Raw genomic sequence first — 25984 nt, 5'->3', positions numbered from 1 at the left:
CAAGGGAGAAGATTGTGAATTTAACACTGGCGTCAAGGCAAGATCAAGCAAGAAAAATTCAGCCAAGAAGCACGTTCCCAATGAGGCTCCTAAAGGGACTCAGGAGTCAGCCAACGCAGGGAAAGACAAAGCTACGGCTGAATCAGAAAAAGGACCAGCGAAGAAATGGAAAAGACGTTTTCCTCGCAAGTCAGAAGAGCAAAAGAAGGTCCTGAGGTCAGAGAACAAATGCTTTATATGTGAGCAGCCTGGCCACATTGCTTACAGCTGTCCTACAAAGAAAAGGCCAGCTGATTCTGAAGACAAGGAGGACAGGAAAGGAAAGAAGCCCATGGCTGGTCTAGTGCCAGATATGGTGGGCGACAAGCCAAATTCAGATGCAAGTGAGCTTTGCAGAGCATGGGGAAAGGTCAGGGATCAAACAGTGCTTATCTTCTTTGATCCAGGTGCCAAAGCCAACTTTATTTCCCCAGAATTGGCTTCAAAGTTGGGAATCAGACCTGAAGAGATGGGGTATACAGCAGAGGCAGGTTTGGCATGTCCTGGCCATACAGAGGCTGTGACACCCATCATTGGAAAGTTGCGTCTACATATCCAGTCCTATGTAGATGCTGAAGAATTTTACATCATGCCACTGGACGGATGTGATGTGTTGTTAGGTATTCCTTGGTTGTTTCGTGTACAGGGAATCATGGATGCCTACAACAAAAAGATCACTGTACAGAGCAAGGGAAAGACTCATATTCTGAATGTAAAGCTTAAAGGGGAGTCTATTCCTACTGTATCAGCTTCTGCTATTACTTCTGTAATGAAAAAGCATCTTTCTGCGTACTTGGTTTTTGCACGTGAAGTGTCAGATTGTGATGAATCAAATTTATCTATGCTAGATAAAGAAAGGTCAATGTTTTTACAACAGTATAATGACTGCTTTTCTGATTCATTACCGTCTCAATTACCGCCAGAGAGACCCGAGGACCATGCGATAGATTTGGTGCCAGGCAGTAGCCCACCAAATAAGCCTCCGTACAGGGTTAGTGCAGCTCAGCAGAAAGAGATAATGGGCCAAGTACAGGAGCTGTTAGAAAAGGGGCTGATTCAGCCCAGTTCATCTCCATTCTGTTCTCCAGTGTTGTTGGTGCAGAAAAAGGATGGCTCATGGCGTATGTGCATCGACTACCGTGCACTGAACAAGAATACCATCAAGAATAGGTTTCCTATACCTAGAATTGATGATATTATGGACAAATTAGAAGGAGCAGCTATGTTTAGCAGGAGGGATCGGGTATGTCACCAGCGTGTGACTTCTATCTATCCTTTTTGTTGATTTCTTTCTTATTATCTATTTACTTTCACTTTTTGGAAACACCCCTCGGGAAATCTAACTGCCCTGCATTGCATAGCTAGTGTGGAACTGTCCAAAGGGAGTCCAGGCCTGAGGGCAAGAGAGCACTAAGGTTGGACAAGGACTATGGTTAGCCAAGTGGGGTCATTGACTAGCCAAAGTGGAATCCTTTGCTACAGAGGCTACATTTTAGTTATGGATGTGGCCGCAGTGTACAAAGAGGGTCGGATGACCTAGAAAGATACAATGGCAGCATCTCCTAAAATTTAGGGAACTGCTATTTTGGGACCTGAAAATGTGTTGACGTCATTACCTCCGGAATGACAAGGGGAACATTTTCTTACTCTGCCGTGAAGTCAACTAGGCAACCGGTTGGGAGATTTTTAGGCGGCAACCCCGAAACGGGAAAATGCTTATAAATGTGCCAAGTGGCACCTTCTGGTGCACTTGCCTCATGCAACAAGAAGTGGCGCTGAATTTTAAGCTGGGAGAGGCTCATTTGCAGCTTTTGTCACAGGTTAAGAGCTATGGAGTGCTTGCTTTCCCTCTTATGCACAGTGCGGTGCCAGGAGTGATGCCCTGCACACTACGCACTGCCCTCTCTCTCCCCTTTGGCAGTATGTTATGCCCCTCTAGTGGGCTCTTCATTTGACCAATGTACAGTTGTGTGGGTTCATGCGCGATTGCCGAGGCAAGAGCCTCTTGCACAGGTATTGGATTAACTAGCGGCTAATCCCCCGCAGGTACAGGTGAATTCGGAGAGGTTTCACGCCAGAAATCTCGTCCGATTCAAAGGGCAAGTAGCCCTACAGGTGCGGGAGCTCGAGGACTTGCTACGGATGCGACCGGCATGCGAAACGGAGCCCGAAACAGTAAATTACAGCCTGCTGTGTATTTTTGCAGGTTTAGGGTTTTGGCCCTAAACGGACCCTAATACCCCCAGGAGGTTCGGGGATGCAAGGGGACCGCTGTACAGGTGATCTGGAGCATTTTCAGGGCTGAAAACAGAGAATTCAGCGTGCTGCAGATTCTCGCCAGGTTTTGCAAAGTGCCCGTATGCGTCGGGAAAGTCGGCCAATGCGTGGGAATACTGACTGTGAAGGGTTCTAGTACAGTTATGCTGCCGAAATCGAGCTGGAACAGTGGAAATTCAGCCGAGTTTGTGCGGGGCAGCTTGTAGGAACCACAGCGTTTATTCCCTCTTTTGAACAATAAAGAAATACCAAAAGGGGCGCCTAAGTTAGGGGCCAATCTGGTGTCCGTCTACTCATACAAGTGCAATCTAGCAGCCTGTATCCCTCTCCCCTTTGTTGTGTCTTGACAGTACAGGTAAAATAGACGACTAATAATGGGTGAAAGCTAAATCAAGGTTTGAAGTAAAGTCTACCGCCCTTTTTGGATTGAACAGGCCGGTTTCAAACAGGGTGTCGTTGTTTACTTGGTAGCACTGTAGCTGCCAGGCCGTGGTTTGTCTTGCAATGTTGAATTCCAGTCACACGCTTACTCATGAAGTTTCTCTATGTGTCTAGAGTAAGATAAAGAATTTCGGATGAAAGCCAAAGCCTACTGCCCCAGGGGCCGGTTTCATTCATAATCTCTTCCTTCTTGGCTCGGCTCACACTTTAAGGTGGCGGGTTCGGTGGTGTGCTTCCAGGTATCAGATCAATAGTATGATCTTCAAGACGAGCGGGTGGTAACTCGCTTGGCAGGCCCTCTAAGAAGCAATCGGCATGAGTGTGGAGAAAATCTTGGCGTTCTTTATCAAGTTCAAACATATTTGTCCTATTCTCATCATTCATCTGTCTCAAGAAGATCAAGTAAACAATCAGACTGGATTTCATTAAATTTGAAATGGCCGAAGCCGATACAATAGGGATAGACTCGCCCTTAACTTTTACATCTAGTACAATGGTTCTGCCCTTCTCTGTGGTCAAAGTCGCTTTTCTCGCCCGATAGTCAACCATGGCGTTGTTCGTGGTACCAGGAAATTCCCAAAAGGACATCACAACCTTCCAAAGACATTATGTAGAAGTCCTCATGCCCAAATTCCCCTGACAGTGCAGCCGAAGTTTGCCAATGATAGGTGTAATGGCTACGTCTGTGCTGGGTGCCGCTAGAACTGCCTCACTAGTGGTCCCATCCAATCGGGTGTGATCTCGAGCCGCGCCGCCAATTCAAGTGAAATGAAATTGGCCTTGGCTCCTCCATCAAAGAAGATCAGGGCTTCTTGGTCTTTTACTTTGCCCCAAGCTCGGCAAAGTTCTGTACTCTCGTCCATCGTGCTGGGGTCAGTACCCACGAAATCTGGAACCAGTCCTATTTTCGCCTTGCCTTTTCGTCCACGTTCCTCAGCTACTCTCGAACTCTCAAACCTTTCATCATCCTTGTCGTTCTGTTCTTTCGGTGCCTTATTAGGGCACTTCGCGGAGATATGCACAGTTTCCCCGCATCCAAAGGACTTCCCCTTCTTTATGCAGAGTTGAGGAGTGAGTTTGGGTCGTGCATCCTTTTCTTTCTTTTCTGGGTTGCTCTTCCTCTTTCTACTTCCATTTTTCGAAGTCTGTTCGGCCCTTTGTGTCATGATTTCATCTATGGGGTAGGTCAAACTGCCTGAGTGAATGGAAAAACCCCGTTTCGCATGACTCATCAACTCCTAAATAGAAGCTGACTTTAGTTCTAAGCAGTGATCTTGGATCTCTATAGGAAGACCCAAGGTAAACCGTTCATCTATTCTTTGAACGAGATCTTCTTAAATGAAGAGGCGGGTAGAAAAGAGCTCCAGAATCTCTCGCAATAAGCGTCCACTGTATCCTTCTTGGTTATCCGAAGATGGTTCCAAGCAATTCGTATGTCACGTTCATACTCTCGAGTCAGCCAAGAAGAAATAAAAAGCCTTTCGAATTTCAGTCATTTAACTCGCCCTGTCTTGTTTAATAGAAGCGTGGACCACCAAGTTCGAGCATTACCCTTGAAGTAAGATGCACCTCTCCGAATCTTGGAGTGCTCTGAGTAACGCCCTCCTGAGAAAGCTATCTCAAACTGCTGTATAAAAGACAAAGTCTTCAAAGCATCTCTATAACCAAAAAACGTGTCAAATTTAATTGACTGTCCACCTTCCTTAAACTCTCCGACTTTCTTGCTTTTATCTTCCAGAAAGTCATACTGGTTGGCTTTATAAAAATTCTTCTTTTTAGCATAAAAGCTGTTGTCGTCAGAGTCCGAACTATCCGAAGACGAGTCCTCTGTAGAACTGTCAATAACTGGCCAAGATTTAGGCTTCTTTGCCTTTTTCTTGCCCTTTCCGAAGTGTTGCTTTTTGCTTCGCTTTTTGCCCTTTCTGTCCTCTTCGCTTGAGTCAGAGAAGCTAGAAGAACTCTCAGAAGAAGAAGAAGAATTGGGTACTCCTTCAAATCGAACACGCTTCTTTTGTTTTCTTGCCGATGCAAATGTAGACTGACGATCCAAATACCTCGGGAAGTCAGCACCTTTCTTCTGCTTTTTGTCGTGCTTTTCTGCTTTGTTCGGCGTGTCAAAAAGTTGAGCAATTCGTGCATCAACCACCTCTTCTAATTCTTGCTCTGTGTATATCCTTGGAGTAGGAGGTTTCTTCAGTGCCGGTTTGAGGGTCGGTTCTGTGGTCTACCGCCACTGTGCATGCACCTCGTTAAAGGAGGTCTGGCTCATAAATTTTACAAATTTTCGGTCCTTCGCAAAATTTAGCATCATCTTTGTTGCATCGACAACCAATCGTCGATGCTTCATCTCTTCGATTTTTGCACGAGTAGGCCAAGGCGGGCTGTACTCCTCGCGTGAATCTTCGTTGTGGTCTCCCCCCGCATCTCCGGGTGCAGAGGAAGTCGACTGATCTCTGTCTGAAGCCATAAGTGCCGCGTAAAAAGGATCGGATTTCCCGTAGAAGAGAAATCGGCCGTGCTCTGATACCACTGTAACAGACTTGGACACTCCAAGTCAAGAATCTACCACGACACCACAAGAAATCACTTCAAGACAGTTCACAGTTCACGATTGATTCGACACTGGCCCAGCGGAGTTCCGTGGCTAGAGATGTTGGCCCCAAAGACTGGCGCCCTTTTCGGTATTTCTTTCTGTATTAATCTATTGCAAAAGTACAAGCGAGTCAGAGGCTCTCACTCTCACACACTGCGTCCAGCTACTCTAAGAAGTGGGAGGCCTGCCCACTTATTTAAAGGTTTACAAGGGATGCCAATAGCAGAGCCCCAAAAGATAAAAATCAAAAGCCTTGCCAAATAAAGCAAAAGCTCTCTGTCTCTCACAAGCTCTCCCCCTTTTCTTAATAAATAAAGCAGAGCTTTTCGCTCTCTCTCTCTCTCTCTCTCTCTCTCTCTCTCTCTCTCTCTCTCTCTCTCTCTCTCTCCCCCCCCCCCCCCCCCCCTGTGAAACCGGCCTGTACTTTCAAAAAGGGCGGTAGACTTTAGACTTAAAACTTATTTGCTTTCACCCATTTAATTTGTCGCCCACTTTACCTGTACTTTCAAGACACAATAAAGGGGAGAGGGATACACGCTGCTAGAATGCACCTGTATGAGAAGACCGACACCAGATTGGCCCCTAACTTAGGCGCCCCTTTCGGTATTTCTTTATTGTTTAAAAGAGGGAATAAACGTTGTGGTTCCCTACAAGCTGCCGTGCACAAACTCAGCTGAATTTCAATTGTTCCGGCCTGATTTCGGCAACATAACTGTACTAGGACACTTCACAGTCAATATTCCCATGCATTGAATGACTTTCCCGACGCATACGGGCACTTTGCAAAACCTGGCGAGAATCTACAGCACGCTGAATTCTCTGTTTTCAGCCCCGAAAATGCGCCAGATCACCTGTACAGCGGTCCCCTCGCGTCCCCGAACCTCCTGGGGGTATTAGGGACCGTTTAGGGCCAAAACCCTAAACCTGCAAAAATACACAGCAGGCTGTAATTTACTGTTTCAAGCTCCGTTTCGCGTGCCACTCGCATCCGTAGCAAGTCCTCGAGCTCCCGCACCTGTAGGGTTACTTGCCCTCTGAATCGGAGGAGATTTCTGGCGTGAAACCTCTCCGAATTCACCTGTACCTGCGGGGGATTAGCCGCTAGCTAATCCAGTACGTGTGCAAGAGGCTCTTGCCTCGGCAATCGCGCATGAACCCACACAATTGTACATTGGTCAAATGAAAATCCCACTAGAGGGGCATAACATACTGCCATAGGGGAGAGAGAGGGCAGTGTGTAGCGTGCAGGGCATCACTCCTGGCACCGCACTGTACATAGGAGGGAAAGGAAGCACTCCATAGCTCTTAACCTGTGTGACAGAAGCTGAAAACTCAGCCTTTTTTCTCTAAATTGAGCGCCAACTCCTCCTTGCATTGGAAAGTGCACCAGAATGTGCCACTTGGCGCATTTACAAGCATTTTCCCATTTCGGGGTTGCCGCCTAAAAATCTCCCAACCGGTTGCCCAGTTGACTTCACGGCAGAGTAAGAAAATGTTCCCCTTGTCAATCCGGAGGTAATGATGCAAACACTTTTTTAGGTCCCAAAATAGCAGTTCCCTAAATTTTAGGAGATGCTGCCATTATATCTTTCTAGGTCATCTGACCCCCTTTGTACACTGCAGCCACACCGAGAACTGAAATGTAGCCTTTGTAGCAAAGGATTCCACTTTGGCTAGTCAATGACCCCACTTTGGCTAACCATAGTCCTTGTGCAACCTTAGTGCTCTCTTGCCCTCAGGCCTGGACTCCCTCTGGACAGTTCCACACTAGCTATGCAATGCAGGGCAGTTAGATTTCCCGAGGGGTGTTTCCAAAAAGTGAAAGTAAATAGATAATAAGAAAGAAATCAACAAAAAGGATAGATAGTAGTCACATGCTGGTGACATACCCCCCTCTTGAAATATCAAACGTCCTCGTTTGCATCTATGTCGTACATGCTTACAGTCAACACTGATGTATTCAACACCTGTCGACACATGTACGACACATACATGCTCATTGTCAACCCTGGTGTATTCAACACCTCGTCGACACATGTATTGTCTGCGTGTGAACCCTGTCCCAATGACATAGTGCTAGCTTCGCACTCTGCCATTGCTTTGAGTCACTAATTTTCCAATGACAAAATGGTAGCCACATTTTGCCACTGTCTGATAGTACACGTTGGATCCCGTAACACTTTCGAGCATACCCAAATCGACAGTTTCAGAATGCAGTTACACATGTACCCTTTAATAGAAGCAATTACTGTATCCTTGACAAACTGACAAGAAATACTCACTTCTATAGCACTAATCAAACTTTTGGACATTCCATAAGAGCAATTGCCAAACTGACAATCTGTACAGCTCTAACATTCATGTAACAGGTATTTCATTTGAGCTCACTTTAAATACCATGTACATCATTTGTTTCATAAGCCACTGTCACACTGACAATCCATGTAGCTTTGAAACTCAAGGGGTCAAGGTAGGTTGCAACTCGAAGGCTTCCAGGTAAAGTGATAACACAGTTGGTGACTCTGCAAGTTCACCTTCTTCCATCCACTTAGCATCCATTGGTGGATAGTTTGTGAACTTTACCAAGTAACGCCTAGCAACCTTGCCTTTCACTTTCCTTTCTTTGTGTGCCAAAATCTGTTCGGGGACCAAGATCTCCTCAAGTTCCTCGACTCGACTTCCGGCTGATCTTCAGCGGGCATATCTTCTGGCACATCACCCACATAGGGTCTGAGAAGACTCACATGAAACGCATTGTGAATCTTCCAACTGTCAGGCAATTTCAGCCTATATGCAACATCACTGATTATGTCACAGACTTGAAAAGGCCCATAGTAACGCATGTTGAGCTTTGGAAACAGTCTTTCCTTGCCCTTCATCTTCTTTAACCTTGCCTTTTCAAAGAGCAAAAGCACCCAATCACCAAGTGAATATACCACCTCACGACGGTGACGATCAGCTCCTTTCTTTTGCTTTGCTTGAGTCTTTTCTAAGGCCACTTTGACCTTCTAGGACATTTCATCCATGTCATGAACATACTTATCTGCTTCAAATATCTTGTCCTTTGTATGCAGTATGGGAGGAACTTTCTTGCCACCTTCAACTATCTCAAAAGGTGCCTTGCCAGTTGATGAATGCACTGTATTATTGTATGCATACTCCACCAATGGCAAATATTGCTCCCACTTTCCTTTATGCTCTGACACAAAGCACTTCAGCAGATCTAGGATAGTAGAATTTGCCTCTTCTGACTGCCCATTTGTTTGAGGATGAAATGACGAAGAGAATTTGAGCGTTGTGCCCATATTCTCAAACAAGCCTCTCCAGAACAAACTTGTCATGCGTGGATCACGGTCGCTAACAATCGACTGTGGCATGCCATGATACTTGAAAATATTGCTCATAAACAAGCATGCCATCTGATCTGGCTTTATCTTCTTCCTGACAGGAATAAAATGAGCCTACTTGCTGAATCTGCAAATAGTGGTCCAAATACCATCGTTTCTTGTCTGCGTTCTCGGAAGATCAAAGATAAAATCCATAGCAATACTTTCCCATGGTTTGTCTGGAATAGGTAGTGGTTGCAATAATCCTAGTGCCTTTTGCCTGTCAAACTTGACCTTCTGGCAAACTAGGCATTCTCGCACAAAGGCATCCACATCCCTTCTCAATGTAGGCCAATAGAAGAATGTCTCAACCGCTTTAATTGTAGCATCGATACCACGATGCCCTGCATACGGTGGGACATGACTCTCTTCTATAACTTTGCGTCGCAATGGCTTTGTGACACACAATCTGCCATGCATCATCATGAACCCATCTTTGAGAAGATAGTGTTCATGACGTTGTCCATGCATTAGTTGTTCGAAGACCCTTGCAAAATCTTCATCATTTTCATATTGTTCCCTCATATCATCAAGTTCATGATGATTAGGAATTGACACAGCTGAAATTTGTGGCTTCCTTGACAAGGCATCAGCCACAACGTTCTTCTTGCCTTCCACATGCACAATCTGAAAATGGAACATGGACAAGATATTTGCCCATCGCATATGCTTCTCAGATAACTTTGTCTGTGTCAAGAAGTATCGCAAGGTCTGATGGTCCGTTTGGACAACGAAATCTACACCTAGCAGGTAGTTTTTCCAACTTAAGAGCGCATGAATCACAGCCAGTAACTCTTTCTCATGGACTTGCATGGTCATCTCTGGCCCTTGCAAAATTCTGCTCTCATAGGCTACTACCCTGCCATCTTGCATTAGCACTGCACCAATGCTACTACCACAGGCATCACACTAGACCACAAATGACTTCCTAAGATCTGGCAACACAATGACTGGATCTGAAGTCATCTTTTCCTTTAAGAGATTAAAAGCTGAAATCTCTTTCTGTGTCAATCTAAAGGTGACTGCCTTCTTCTGAAGAGCATGTAAAGGTGAAGCAATCTCAGCGAAATTTCGGATAAACCTTTTGTAATAAGAGCATAGTCCCAAGAAGCTTCAAACATCATGCACCGTCTTCAAATCTGGCCATGACTTGATCGCTTCAACTTTTGCAGGATCCATTCTGACACCATCCTTTGAGACAATGTGTCCCAGAAAGTGGATCTCTTCCAGAAAAAATTCACTTTTCTTTGCATTGATGAGCAACCTATGACTGCGTAGCTCTTTGAACACAATGGCCAAGTGATGCCTATGCTCCTCTTCATTCTTTGAGTAGACTATCATGTCATCAAAGAATGTACCAACAAACTGCTGGTGTGGACGGAAAATTCTGTCCATCATCCTATTGAACGTAGCAGGAGCATTTGAGAGACCAAAGGGCATCACTAAAAATTCGTAAAGGCCAAACGTTGTTGTAAAAGCAGTCTTGTGCACATCCTCTGATCTAATGCGGATCTGATGGTACCCACTCTTTAGATCTATCCTGCTAAACATAGCTGCTCCTTCTAATTTGTCCATAATATCATCAACTCTAGGTATAGGGAACCTATTCTTGATGGTATTCTTGTTCAGTGCACGGTAGTCGATGCACATACGCCATGAGCCATCCTTTTTCTGCACCAACAACAATGGAGAACAGAATGGAGATGAATTGGGCTGAATCAGCCCCTTTTCTAACAGCTCCTGTACTTGGCCCATTATCTCTTTCTGTTGAGCCGCACTAACCCTGTACGGAGGCTTATTTGGTGGGCTACTGCCTGGCACCAAATCTATCGCATGGTCCTCGGGTCTCTCTGGCGGTAATTGAGACGGTAATGAATCAGAAAAGCAGTCATTATACTGTTGTAAAAACATTGACCTTTCTTTATCTAGCATAGATAAATTTGATTCATCACAATCTGACACTTCACGTGCAAAAACCAAGTACGCAGAAAGATGCTTTTTCATTACAGAAGTAATAGCAGAAGCTGATACAGTAGGAATAGACTCCCCTTTAAGCTTTACATTCAGAATATGAGTCTTTCCCTTGCTCTGTACAGTGATCTTTTTGTTGTAGGCATCCATGATTCCCTGTACACGAAACAACCAAGGAATACCTAACAACACATCACATCCGTCCAGTGGCATGATGTAAAATTCTTCAGCATCTACATAGGACTGGATATGTAGACGCAACTTTCCAATGATGGGTGTCACAGCCTCTGTATGGCCAGGACATGCCAAACCTGCCTCTGCTGTATACCCCATCTCTTCAGGTCTGATTCCCAACTTTGAAGCCAATTCTGGGGAAATAAAGTTGGCTTTGGCACCTGGATCAAAGAAGATAAGCACTGTTTGATCCCTGACCTTTCCCCATGCTCTACAAAGCTCACTTGCATCTGAATTTCGCTTGTCGCCCACCATATCTGGCACTAGACCAGCCATGGGCTTCTTTCCTTTCTTGTCCTCCTTGTCTTCAGAATCAGCTGGCCTTTTCTTTGTAGGACAGCTGTAAGCAATGTGGCCAGGCTGCTCACAGATGAAGCATTTGTTCTCTGACCTCAGGACCTTCTTTTGCTCTTCCGACTTGCGAGGAAAACGTCTTTTCCATTTCTTCGCTGGTCCCTTTTCTGATTCAGCCGTAGCTTTGTCTTTCGACTTGCGAGGAAAACGTCTTTTCCATTTCTTCGCTGGTCCTTTTTCTGATTCAGCCGTAGCTTTGTCTTTCCCTGCGTTGGCTGACTCCTGAGTCCCTTTCGGAGCCTCATTGGGAACATACTTCTTCGCTGAATTTTTCTTGCTTGATCTTGCCTTGATGCCAGTGTTAAATTCACAATCTTCTCCCTTGAGCAAACCATTGCCAGTGTTTGCTACCTCGATGAGCTGCGTCAAAGTAGTGACTTTTGTCTTCGTGCAGTACTTTCTCAATCCTTTGGGTAGGCCACAACAGTATTTTTCAATCTGTTCTGTCAATGGCACAAACCTATAGGAAGTTACTGGAAGTAGAGCTTTCCAAAACTTCCGATTGTAGTCATCCAGAATCTTGCAAGTGGCAGCATTAAGCTGGTGCCATTCTGTCATGACATTTGCTTCATAGTCATCAGATAACCATGCTGCTGCAAAAATCTGCTTGAAATAAATCCATGTGGACGAAGCTTGCCCTTGGAGCAATAAAGTTGTCCACCATTGTCCCGCATTCCCTGTCAAGAAAGTGGCTACCTTGCGGACCTTTGAAGCCTCTGTAAAGTTTCCCCCTGCATAGGCCTTGTCAAACTACTGGAGGAATGAGAGAGCCTTCTTCCCGTCATCAAACCCTATAAAGGTCGTGAAAGTCACACCTTTGCCACCTTCTTTGTATGGAGTTGGCCTCTCCAGAGGCGTTAAATTGTCATATGGAAGTGACTAAAACATGGGAACACTGTTAGGGTTCATTTGTGTTCCCTGTCCGCAATTAAGTTGACCTGGAAATGCCATATTTGGCTGCTGATTTGTAATTCCAACCATACCCAAATTTGCCTGTGGCATCCCAAATTGGCCATGAGTGCTCTGAAACCCTTGTAGCATGCCCGTGACACCATACATGGGGTTAGGCATCATCGTTTGAGCACCCCCAAACACTGTTCCTGGCCTGTAAAACTGATTTCCAGGTGCATGACCGGCCATGCTCTGGAATACCGATCCACCTCCAAAATAGCCAAGGTGTACTGAAGGTGGTGGGAAGACCTGTTGCATAGCCTGTAGGTTGCTTCCCTACCCATTAGAACCAGCTATAGGCTGCTGAAAAGTGGCTAGCTGAACTGGTACAGCTTGAAAGACTGGCATCTCAGCCACCTGTTCTTGCACCTTAGGCACAGGTTGTGGAGACTGCATATTCTTCGTTAAGTGCACAAGTGTTTCCATTGACTCTGCCTTAACAGGCTTTTGAATATGATCCAGTGACCCAACTTGCTGAGACGCAAGAGGAGGTGGCAGAAAGGCTAAAAACCTCGGGTTCTGCATTACTTGTGTGAACAGCAGTAGCCAACTGGGTCCTGAATATATCATCATCCGTCTGTGGTGGTCTTTAGGACTCACCCACTTCATGTGTTTGTTGACCCTGTGAAGAGGAAACCTCTTCAGTCACATCATTTGGTCTGTCAGCCATAATTGCTATTTCCTGTGTCTAGTCTATGATCCTCTGTGTCTCTAAGCCCAAACTGACCAAGGCTCACTTCTATGGGAAAAAGTGATTTAATCCCGGCAATGAAACCATGAAACCGGCCTGTACTTTCAAACGGTAAACTTTAGACTTAAAACTTATTTGCTTACACCCATTTAATTTGTCGCCCACTTTACCTGTACTTTCAAGACACAATGAAGGGAAGAGGGATGCAGGCTGCTAGAATGCACCTGTATGAGAAGACCGACACCGACACCAGATTGGCCCCTAACTTAGGCGCCCCTTTCGGTATTTCTTTATTGTTTAAAAGCGTTGTGGTTCCCTACAAGCTGCCCCGCACAAACTCGGCTGAATTTCAACTGTTCCGGCCCGATTTCGGCAACATAACTGTACTAGGACACTTCACAATCAGTATTCCCACGCATCGAATGACTTTCCCGACGCATACGGGCACTTTGCAAAACCTGGCGAGAATCTACAGCACGCTGAATTCTCTGTTTTCAGCCCCGAAAATGCGCCAGATCATCTGTACAGCGGTCCCCTCGCGTCCCCGAACCTCCTGGGGGTATTAGGGACCGTTTAGGGCCAAAACCCTAAACCTGCAAAAATACACAGCAGGCTGTAATTTACTGTTTCAAGCTCCGTTTCGCGTGCCACTCGCATCCGTAGCAAGTCCTCGAGCTCCCGCACCTGTAGGGTTACTTGCCCTCTGAATCGGAGGAGATTTCTGGCGTGAAACCTCTCCGAATTCACCTGTACCTGCGGGGGATTAGCCGCTAGCTAATCCAGTACCTGTGCAAGAGGCTCTTGCCTCGGCAATCGCGCATGAACCCACACAACTGTACATTGGTCAAATGAAAATCCAACTAGAGGGGCATAACATACTGACATAGGGGAGAGAGAGAGGGCAGTGCGTAGCGTGCAGGGCATCACTCCTGGCACCGCACTGTACATAGGAGGGAAAGGAAGCACTCCATAGCTCTTAACCTCTGTGACAGAAGCCGAAAACTCAGCCTTTTTTCTCTAAATTCAGCGCCAACTCCTCCTTGCATTGGAAAGTGCACTAGAATGTGCCACTTGGCGCATTTACAAGCATTTTCCCGTTTCGGGGTTGCCGCCTAAAAATCTCCCAACCGGTTGCCCAGTTGACTTCACGGCAGAGTAAGGAAATGTTCCCCTTGTCATTCCGGAGGTAATGACGCAAACACTTTTTCAGGTCCCAAAATAGCAGTTCCCTAAATTTTAGGAGATGCTGCCATTATATCTTTCTAGGTCATCTGACCCCCTTTGTACACTGCAGCCACACCGAGAATTGAAATGTAGCCTCTGTAGCAAAGGATTCCACTTTGGCTAGTCAATGACCCCACTTTGGCTAACCATAGTCCTTGTCCAACCTTAGTGCTCTCTTGCCCTCAGGCCTGGACTCCCTCTGGACAGTTCCACACTAACTATGCAATGCAGGGCAGTTAGATTTCCCGAGGGGTGTTTCCAAAAAGTGAAAGTAAATAGATAATAAGAAAGAAATCAACAAAAAGGATAGATAGTAGTCACACGCTGGTGACACTCTCTCTCTCTCTCCCCTCTTTTGCATAGAAAAGCAATCCACACAAAACTGCCCAAGAGCAGCATCGTAAATCGCAGACGTCCGTACAGCCTGCCACGTGTCAACAGTTCCGCATTTCCCGAGGGTTGCCGTACAGCCTTGCCACGTCAGCATTTCAACATCAGTACAAGGCAGCCATGTCATCACTTGCAGTCGGGAGTCCTTGCCAGAGGGTGTGTGTGTGTGTGTTGAGTTGTGACACTTCCCTGCCCAAAATTTGCCCAATTTTTCATTCTTTCCTTCAAATCCCGCGCCAGATTTCAACTTTTCTTCACCTTCCCGCTGAGAGGTGTTATCCTTGTCAGATTCTCCACCAAAACCCATGTGTGCTCTTGGGTTCTTTATGGCTAATGCCCCTTAAGACAGAGCGATGAAGACGAGAGCGCGCCCGATGTGCGATGGACTAAGGGTGGGAGTGGCTAATAAGTCAAGGGCAGGGACACAAGGATTCTTTCACAAATAAAATCTTGACTACTCTACCAAATTCTCCTCAAAACTTCTGTGTGCTACAGAAGGGATCGGATCCTCCGTAGAAGAAGAATCTTTCTGAGCTCTGATACCATTGTTATAAGCTTGGACACTCCAAACAAGAAATCAATAGTAACACACGAACAGAAGCTACAAAATCATTGAACTTTGACTAGAGAGAGAGAGAGTTGGCACAACACGGCAGAGTTCCGCGCCCAGAAGCACTCGCGCCAGAGGCTGGTACCCCTTTTAGTATTTCTTTATTATTGCTCACAACAAAGTACAACTCCCAAGGGTCCTCTACTCTCAGACTCTGCATCCACATGCTCTCCAGAGTGAGGCCCAAGGGCTCTTTTTAACTTACAAGGGATGCCCATAAGCAGAGCCCTGAAAAGCTTCAGTACTAAAAGCACATTAACCCAAAAGCCTCTGCTCTCAAAAGCTAGCGTTGGGCTCTCCAAAAGCAACCAGCGTAATTTGCGAAAATTCATACAGCCTAACACATGGCACCATCAGCAAACGCGGAAAATCCGTATTGTCCTGCCACATCATTATCCGTACGGACTACCATGTAATAACTCTCAGAGTCTTAGGCCCACCATAACAAGATGCTCACGAAGTTTCATGAGGTTTTTATGTCACATACAAAAGTTATGCTTAAAATACTAGAATCTAGGTAGGAACCACTAGAGTGGCAAGAGCCACTTTTGTGGCCCATTACAAGACTAGTGGTAAGGAAATCAAATGATAGTGCATCCAAGCATTCTGACGAAGCAAGGGAATCTACTAATGGTTCATCAAAGAATTCTGACGATTGACGTGCCAGTGGACAGGGGAGGCCATGCAGGGCTACCAAAAAGTCACACGGCACAAGAAGAATAGAAAGGTAAAGCTAGGTCCACCGGATAATTTGGTCAAGGATACTCTTTGGCCCTCGATGCAAGTGGATGGAGGAAAACATCGCAAATTCTCTTCAGAGAGAGCGGTACCTTGAAGCTTTTGGATTATTAGCACTGTTTATGCCAAAAGTTACCGATGAATTTGCAGGTTGAATCTGGTGCGGGTGGACTGCACAAGAGAGGAGCCACTCCAATCCTTCGTAAGAGATTGCCTAGATTGAATAAAGTCACTAGTTTCTCTTTGAGATTTTAGGATACTGACAGGTTGACAATACTTTGCAGAATGACTATGAAAATATGTACATTGAATTGGAAATTTCCTTGATTGAAATAAAGATGTGTGCTCTTTCATGCGTGGATTGTTGAAGACGAAATGTCTGCAGCATTTTGTCTAATAAATGATTTGAACTTAGTGCATCTAGACATTTGTTACAAATCAGCAAGATCTCAATGGCTAAATGAATGAGAACTCAATGAGATTCTAGTGCATGATTTCTATTTGGATGAGATGAATGGATATTGTCGTGAGTGCATCAAGAGTTCCGGAAGGATGAGATGGTTGCACAATAATCTAGTTGCACGAGAGTTCTGGACAAGATGAGATGGCTAGATTGAACGATTGAAACACGGTGTTCAGTGTGAACTTAGTGTGTGATTTTGTGAACTCCATGCTATGTGGATATAATGTCTTGTGGGGATGGTTATGGGCATGGTTTGCTTGATTGATATGTGAAAAGAAAGGATATGCATCTGATAGTAACAAGATTTAGTTCCGTGAAAAGATCAGCACAATGTGGATGTGATTGCTAAATAGAATACAATGATGTATTCGAGACCCTCGACAAAAATGTGATTGATCAGTGACGGATGACTTTGTCGTAGTGCTGGATTGGTGGAGTCTAGTGCATAGGTACATAGAGCATAGAGTCAGTGTCTACTGAAGAAAGTTTCTGCCCTTTGACTGTCTTGCAAGAGTAACCGAGGGCCTAAAAAGGGGTTAGGGTTTATAAAAATCCTACCCCATGAACTCTCCAACTTATGAGCACCGACCAAGGGGCCTAGAACCTAAATACCAAAAGCTTGACGTCTCGACTGATTTCCGTAAAACACGCTTATTGCTGACATGGCAGATTGTACGGATTTGCACCGACAGTGCTGGTGTGGCAGTCTGTGCAGATTTTCGAAAAACCTGTTGGTAGTTTTGCATGGAGCTTTTGGAGCACATGCTTTTGGGTATAAGTGCTTTTGGATCTGATGCTTTGAAGGCTCTACTTTTGGGCATCCCTTGTAAGTTTATAAGTGCCCACAAGGCCACTCTTCTGTAGAGCATTTGAACACAGAGTCTCAGAGAGAGTTGAACCCTCAAGAGTTGTACTTTGAGACTTGAGGTCACTGAGAGGTAAACTATATGATACAGCTAACCATGGTGACAACAAGAAACGGAAACAGTAGAAACAAAAACAAAAAACCAAAGTTTTGGCGTTTTGGCCGAGGTCAAAGCCGTCAAAAAACGGCGTTTATTTTAATTAAAATATTGACGTAGTGTCCAAACTATCATAGGACTTAAACATACGCACACCCATCCACAAAGCCACCCAAAATGCCTACAAGCCACAATAAGTGTGTAAAGAAGCCACAAGACTCACTCTCACCCAGTTAACTTTGGGGAGAGAGGGAAAGCCTTATACATAGAGCACAGAGACTACGTACAAAGAAATTCAAGTGCATAAAACTAATACTAAGGCTAGAAGATAATTGATTTGAGGATCAAAAGTGACATGTAGATTTTTTACTCCCAAAAAAAAAAGGTCAGAAGTCGTTTCTCCAAAAACAAAACAGTGGGAAATGGCTGGTCCATTTCTTCAAGAAGGAAACAACGTTTCTTGTGACTATGCCGCTAATGTTACAGTGTGGGCAAAACAATAGCTAAAAGAGTCTAAAAATGAGAAAATTACCTCAAATAGGCTAGGCATAGTGTAATGTGCAAGAAAGTGAATGATGGTGTATCTCAGGATGAGTGATCAATGAGTGCTCAAGGTTCCTTTTACTTAAGAGGAAGGGAGAGCCTTCGTTAGCTTAATGAGAGAATGTGCAATGACCAAAACAAAAGTGAGTGGAGACTATGAGAGAATAGTGTTGAGAGTCCTATAGAGAGAGAGAGAGAGAGAGAGAGAGAGAGAGGAGACGACACCATATGGGGTCCCAAACCCCCCTCCAAGGGCCCCCCTCTCTATTGCTAGAGAGGTATTTGCTTTAGATTGCACAAAGTCTGGTACAATGGTTCTAGATGTTGTGGTACTCGACAACAACGATGATGATGTCGACGACGAGGTCGAGACTAAGGGCTGAAATCTGAAAACGCTACGGATGCTAATGGGTTCTTGCACATGCGACTAAGCTACCAGGCTGAATTGACGTAGTTGACGACAACAACGGCTGAAAGCTGAAAAACGCTGGCTGAACTGACGGCTGATGTCACGTGACACATCCAACCCTATGTGTTCGTGGACAAGCTACAGCATGATCAGGGTTCAGTCAATCCAGTCAATCTAGATTAGAAGTGATCTGGCACTTTTGTGAGTCTATTCGTAGACCGTGCATGCCCAGTCACTTAGTGTAGATGCATATCCTCTGGTTGCACACAGCATGATCATCAAAATTCCCATCAGAATCCATTAGAATCAGTTAGGGGAATTTCCCAATGCATTTAGCCTATTTACCCTATTTTTGGTATTTTTCACTTATTATTTTTAAGTGACTTTCCAACAAAAGTAGGTAGGGCAATTTTGCTAAGTTTGTGTATAAGCAAACCCAAGTTAGCACTCAATGGCAGAAGAGGCAGCAGGAGCACCCCTCAACAGGCACCTTCTCAGCAGGACTTCTAGCGTTTTTGCTCTACAGCAGCTTGGCTAGCGTTTTTGGACAAGACCACAGCAGATCAGCTTAGTGTTTTTGCATCTGCAGAATCCCGGCGACAGAAACACCATTTTCAGCCCTAGCGTTTTTGCATCTGTCAGCAACCTCAACGTTTTGCATATCTATCGCGACAGATCAGCCCTAGGACCAGCGTTTTCAGTTTTCAGCAGTTAGACTTCGCAAATCAAGTCCCGAACCTCGCAGATCTCACCTTCCCGCAGCAGTTCCTCGCCGCACGGTCAGTTTCCGCAAGGTTAACAGTTTCAGCCCGGAAAACGCAGATTTCAGCATCTGCGTTTTCAGCGCGTCATCGTCGCCATCGACATCGTCATCGACATAGAGTCAAAATTCAGCAGATAGAAGATTTGCAGATTTCAGCCCATAGCATTTTTGGACAGCAGTAGAAAGATTGCAGATTTCAGCCCTTAGGTCGACTTCGTCATCACCGTCGCCATCGTCGACATAGCCTAGACTTGCATCAGTCGCATGCATTCCATTTGTACCAGATTGTGCAATCATAAGTAGACCACTCTCGCCGACGAGAGTGGGGCCTTCGGAGGAGGGTTTGCAACGTCTCTGGGGTCGTATCTCTCTTCTCTCTCTATCTCTCAGTCTCATACACTTGCACGCACAGTGTCCATTCACTTTGTTTGTGATCATAGCACTTTCCATTAAGAACAGAAGGCTCTCCCTTCCATAAGAACAAAAGGAACCTTGAGCACAGTTCGGAGCACTCATCTTGAGCAAAGCGCAAACAATCATTCCGCTGCACCTAACAGCTGAAATCTGAAAACACTGCCTTGGCCGCGATGGGAAGATTGACTGCCACAAGGCAAGGCTGATCTGATGAGGTCCTGCGGCAATACACTGGAAATGACAAGCACTGTTGCTGGCTGAAAACCCAGATGCCAAAAAACGCTAGTCCTGTGAGAAAACGCTAGAGAGGATGGGTGTTGCAAGTCTGCTGCCGGTGCTTCTGATCCTCTGTGTCTTCTGCCTTCTCCAAGCACCCAATGGGCTCCTTATATAGGTGCAGACAGCTGGGTCGAGCAGTCCATGAGTGCCCCCACGAACTTGGAACTGAAAATTAATAAATTGACTATAAGAGGTGGTTCATAAGCAGAAAAGGGTTCATGCGGTGAAAAATGCTTATGTTGGGTACTGGGTACTGATGCTATCATGCTAGTGATAATGGGTTGCGCAATCAGAGGGTATGCAGCTACCCTGAGTGCCTGGACATGCATGTCCTCCGTAAAAGCTCACAAGGTTGCCAGAACACTTCCTAGGCTGTCCTAAACCCTAGAAATAGGAGTTACAGCTTGTCCACATGCACATAGGAGTAGATGTGCACGTGACACAGCCACAAAATAGACCTCACTCCCTATGATCAACCCCTAGGAGGTACTTGGGCACTTGCAGCTCAACCAAGACCGGTCAACAGAGGTAACAAACTCTAGCACATAGACCTCTCGTTTTCTCTTTTCAGCAAGCTTGAGAGTCACTTCAACTTCATTGGCAAAGCTAAAGGTCCTATTCAACTCTCTGTGGATGCAAGCGGACAAGGCAAAGGATTGTTGATCTTGGTGCTCCTCGATCACAAGACATTTGTCTAATTTTGGCTTCCGGCATTGTGAGCATGTTTCTTATGGAATATGTTTGCTCAACCCATCCCCAGTAGTGTTTCGATCGGCCTCCTTTATACCTTTTTCTACAACTTGTAGCCATTGATAGCATGCCCAGGCCCCACACGGCATGGTGTACGAGCGGTCAACTACTAGTATGTACAGATGGCACATACTTTCGGAGCCTGGCAGACTGATGGTGGTTTGTGGTCCCTCATGGACACGATTGTCTATCTTGAGGCCCTTCAATGTTTCTGTAGAGAGATGGTGTGCTTGCTGGAGTAGTGGATTGGACTTTTTATATTCCTTCTTCACTCTTGGACCCAAAGCCGTGATCTTGTTGTGTACCCACGGTGTTAAGACTTTTGGAGGTCATCTCCCCTAAGGTTTCCAAAAAGGAGCTTTTTGTGGTTGTGCTAAGTCTTGTGAGGATTTTCTAGGTTCTAGACAGAACCACGGATTTTCAAAATTAATGCGGTCTGGCCAATTGTAAGCCTCTTTGAATGGGACGCGGGATCTATGTAGGTGAGTCCAGCATTTTGTATGGTCCCCTAAGTGGGGGGTGGGGGGTGGCGGGGAGGGGGGGGGGGCACCCCCACTTTGGGAGAGTTTGTGGAGCCTCGTATCCTCTCGAGTATAGAGATTGCCTAGCAAGGCCTCTCTCTCTCTCTCTCTCTCTCTCTCTCTCTCTCTCTCTCTCTCTCTCTCTCTCTCTCTCTCTCTCTCTCTCTATAGCGGAGTACCAGCAGAGGCCAGGACATGCCATTGCCCCGTCTACTACGAGATACGAGGCCGCTTCCATTGCTTGTTCAGAAAGGCTTTGGACCATTCTCTAGAGTCATGCAGTACGAGGATCAGAGATGCTTGGGTTTTGCTCGAGCTACGCAGACACAGAGAGAACCTGATGAGAGGAGAGGCTAGCCAATCTCAGAGACAGATCACAGATTTCTTTAGAGCTGCCACTGGACACCCGGAGGAGTTACTACCACAACAGAGCTCGTCGCCTCACACCAGAGGCACACTGATCGACCGAGCGACTGAGCTGGGGAGATCCAGACACCCACGATTGTGGAGGACTACACAGCATCGACGGAGGCTGCATCAGACGATTCGGATCACTTTGGCTCGACATGCACGACGCCCGATCAGACTACTCACCATGGAGGAGATTGATGAGATCCGCCAGCGACCGATGCTGGATCTCTTGTGATCTAGCTATCCCAGCTAGCTGCTTAGTTCACACCTAGCAGTTTAGGATTCCATAGTATTTTATTGTGACATTTGTCATTTCATTTTTGTCATCTTGTTACTCTGACTTTGTATCAGATCCACCACATTGTAACTTTCTGGTCTCATAGGTCACTTTGGCCTTTTGAAGACGTTAATATAACATTTCATTTCATTTCGTCCACCGTGCTCAGTATAACCACACCTTCCACTGCACTTAGACATCAGCAACAGTTGATGGCTGCCTGGCCTAATATTTGTGTGCTTTATGTGCTGACTTCCCATTAAAGACATTACCAGTTTAGGCCAGCAGTTTTCATTTCCCACACATCTTCCACTGCCACTTTGACAAAAGTCACCTGAAGTTTCACTTATATCAACTTTCTCTTTTCCGCTTAACAGGCACATGCAGGGGTCTATACAAAAGCACATTAAACAGATAGCAAGTCAGAGAGACAAGCCCTTATCTTTACCTTATCAATGTTTTCAAAGGCAACTAAAACATGCTGCCAATTAGATGGATTACTTTCCAGCAATCTTCTGAAACTTCTTGATGCCTCCTCCCGCTCCTCGTGCCATTGGGAGGGGTAACTTTCTTTTCCATCTGCAAGCCATTGCTTTCTGAGGGCGTTTCTCTGTTTTAATCTCCTTCCATCATCCAGCTTCACAACCAGATTTTTGCTATGGAACTCAACCCCATCAAGCTCTGCAGCCTTTAAAGCCGCAGACACAGCAGTGGGACCCCCATAGATTACGAAACAGTAACCCTTGTTCCTCTGGGGATCAGTCTGGCTTTTTATCAAAATGACATCCTTAACAGGGCCAAACTGGCGAAAAAACTCTGCGATAACACTTCTTTGTATGCGAGGTGGTAAGTTTCCAACAAAAAGCTTACCAGGCTCTGGCTCCAAGGGTGTATCATCATCAGTCTCTAAAATGCTGCTGTGAGCATCAGCTATATAGGCTTGAGGCGCCTCTATGTCACTATCCTCATCATCAAACTTAGAAATAAGTCTTTGTGCTGCAGTAACACCGCCATGAGTTTGTGCTTGTGAGCTGCAAGGAATTCTCTTGCGCCGCAGTGCGGGTACATCTACAAAGAGCTCTGGACGGCGAGGAGAATCGAAGGCACTTTCATTGTCTGAAGGCCATTGGTCCTTGCATTGTTTCGTGTTTGGAGAGGCAGTGGTGACGAAGGAGAGGGGGTTTTTGATAGGGGTAGAAGAGACGCCATCTGCAGAAGCGAGCACGGCACAAAGGGGGGCAGCAAGTCTTGTGGGCAGATTGCAGAGTAATGTTGGGTCCAACGCAGGAGAAGGACCGACCGAAATAGATAAAAAAGGTGCGTGCATCGCCGCCGTTACAGGGCAACGAGCTCGCAGAAAAGAGTCGCAGTGTCGCACGCTGCCACCGTGCTGTGCAAAAATCTCGAAAAACCAATTTCATTTGGGTCGCTTTCTTAGAGCCCCGTCCCACACACCGCTTGCAGGGGCTACATACAACTGTTGAGCTCCGCTCGTGCGGGGTGACGGTGGGACGTGACCACCCAACCCGATCTTGGCAAACCACAGCTCGGGGCCGGGGGGCACACAAATGTATCCGAAATGGGGACGACGAACGATAGGGCATAGTCCTGACCTTCATTTTCTCCTCAACTCACCGTTTGGCTACTACGGACCGGTGATTGGGTATGAGAGCGCCCGGTAACACGAGTGTCCCCCTTCATTTCATAAAGTGAAGGTATCGGGGGAGTCCGCCTCACTTGGGGACTCCATAGACCCGTTTTCGGGCTGTCAGCTCTTCGTCGGCGAGTCTCAATCAGTAAGCGTCGGCTCGGCACTACACGCGGACGAGTTGTCCGTTTTGGACATTTAGGTACTCCACGCAGAGGCCTTGACTTCCTCTTCGAGATCAGCCATGCACATTCACGAATACATGTCCAAGAAGCTCCTCGTTCATGACTGACAGCTGTCGGCAGATTCAACCTGGCCCGCGGCCCGAGGCGATCCAGGGCATTTTCGGCTATTTTTCAAGTTCACCCAAAGTGGCTTGAGAGAGTTCCTAAGGGACCTCTTAGATATGCGGTCAAGACCCAAATAGCCTCGTTCCCTCAACATGATCCTAAAGACACTTTCGCTCTCAAACTAAACTTCAAACGCACGGTGCCAAGAAGGCACCCACGCGCATCGAGCTATACGTGATCTCGAGCCGTTTTCTGGATGAGCCCATCAACGAGCTGCCAAAGGGGACTCAAGTCAGCTACACACGAGCCTCCCAGCCCACGTACTCTAAGTTGCGGACCCTCGGCCTCTTGGTGAAGGTGTCACCTTGAGTGTCCCGGGCACACCCGTAACACTTGGTATCAAAGCTAAATCCCCGTCAGCCAACGGCGGGACATCATAAGCAAAGTACGCAAGATCTACTGCCAAGATGAATTATGAAAGGTACGAGCTGGCAGTGCAAACGCACTGGGTCACCAAGAATGTGACCAGGGTTGCAAAGTGACACGACTTCAATGGAATGTGGGAAGCCTGGCGGCAGATGCTCATTCGTGGCTCAAGGAATACATTGAAGACATGCCCAACAAGGGTATCTCAGTCGGCAAGAGACGTCGGCTCCAATTTTCTTCGGCAAGGGCTCTAGGTGAAAAGTCCCTCCATGATCAGCAAGCATGAATCAAGAAAGCAAATCAGCGTCCAATCATCGGGCAATCATCGGAGGCACAATGCTAAGTGTCCCCCTCATCGATCACCTTCAAACATGCGAACCAATTGGATCGGCCCTCTTTCTCATCAATCAGGCTCGTCAGGAGTTGTCAAGTACCTTGTGACGAGGTAAGCGGACCTGGAGTCAAATGTGACCATCATCCATTGAGCTTCAACCTCATATTGGTATGGCTTGGCAAAGCGGTTCAAGGTAAGGGGCCGACTCAATCAAAGATACAGCCTCTGCAGACAGCATGGATGACGAGGTGAATTTAGCATTGGCACTTCAAACCTGTGTCACAGGCTACGAGTCATAGTGATAGTGGCTCATCATCAGAATGCAAAGCATATGCACATAGACCCCTGTGGCAAGGTCACGGGCAGCGTGACACGCTATCCCTCCTTTAGAAAATGCAATCAAAGCATCAAGAGCATAAATGGTATATGCAATGAAGAATGTACAGGGAGTGTGATCCTTGACACAAACATCGACGGCAAGTGCAGATTGTCCAGGAGGGCTTGGGAACCCGAATGGAAAACAAGCTTGGACGGCATCATCAGCTCAAGAATTCACTGGTAGGAAAGAGAAGCAAAGCAATTCATCGGCCTAGGCCTGGGAACCTTGGTCATCATAATAGTTGAGCTAAGTGGAGCTCACCGAGGAAGCCCCCATGTGAAATCAGAACATCAGTTTGTGCTTTGGATGCAGGGCGTGCGGGGAGTACTCCACCCTCATGGATTGGGAACCGAAGGACTGTATTAAAGAGCCGCTTTAGAGGAAAGCGAATCAACATGTACAAGGATGCTACCACAAAATGTATCATCATCAAATTGAGCACAACGAAGCCACGAGTTCTATAGCACCCGTAATGGGACGAGGTCGCTCATCCTGCTAGTATCTCTGGATGGGAATGGGATAGTTCAAAGATGCGGTGTCTTGAAGTAAGACAACATCAACAACCAGTCGTCAGCCAGTGTTTATCATAAGGTTGTTGTGCGCTCCACCCAAAGCAGGTCTCTCTCTCTCTCTCTACTCTCGCACTTGCACTAACACACGCTTCTTGTGGCACTTTCAACTGGTATCAGAGCGAGGTTTGTGCTTGACGTTTTCGCGTCTGCGCGCGCGCACTTTCAAAAGTGAAACAGGTTTTCGATTTCGGCATCGGCAAATTCAGCGTTCCGAGAGCGTTTCCAGTAGGCGTTCTTGGGTTTTACCCCCCTTTCAAAGTTGTTCATGCAGTCGAAAGCTTCATCCCAGCTATGCTCCACTCCACTTTTGCTAGAGGTACAGGTACAGGTATAGGACATAGGTGCAGGTTGTTCAGAGACTATTTTGGGATTGTATATAGCAGTTTTATGGCTATTATGTGCTATTGAGACGGTGTTTATGGGTTGATTAGGAGCACTTTTCGACATCAACATTGTCTCGGGTTTTTCAGGCATCCATCTCCTCACAGGTTCTTGCATACATACAGGACAGGTTTCTTGCAAGTTGTAGTGTTTAGCATCAGAACAAATTTCAGTGGGACTACTTGATGCGCATATGCATTGTTTTGGCACTTTTGATAGTGCTTGAGCTCTTTTAAGAGCGGTTTTACTCCCCGCAGAGATTT

The 25984-nt window shown here is 46.2% G+C and overlaps 1 protein-coding gene across 1 annotated transcript in view; it reads right to left on the bottom strand.

Annotated features, from left to right (window-relative positions):
• The window catches only part of LOC147458360 (pentatricopeptide (PPR) repeat-containing protein), an 86593-nt gene extending 63504 nt beyond the window's left edge, over positions 1–23089 (bottom strand). Inside the window, exon 1 of the mRNA XM_086513019.1 lies at positions 22140–23089. Coding sequence (XP_086369145.1) covers positions 22140–23018 — 879 coding nt within the window. The 5' untranslated portion in view covers positions 23019–23089. The remainder of the gene's footprint in view (positions 1–22139) is intronic.
• Between the last annotated feature and the right edge of the window lie 2895 nt (positions 23090–25984).

The sequence above is a fragment of the Adiantum capillus-veneris genome, chromosome 5, assembly GCF_014529385.1.
Source record: "Adiantum capillus-veneris isolate H3 chromosome 5, ASM1452938v2, whole genome shotgun sequence".
In the NCBI taxonomy this organism is placed as follows: domain Eukaryota; kingdom Viridiplantae; phylum Streptophyta; class Polypodiopsida; order Polypodiales; family Pteridaceae; genus Adiantum; species Adiantum capillus-veneris.
Note: the sequence above shows the minus strand (reverse complement) of the source record. Positions and strands in the feature narration are given on the sequence as shown.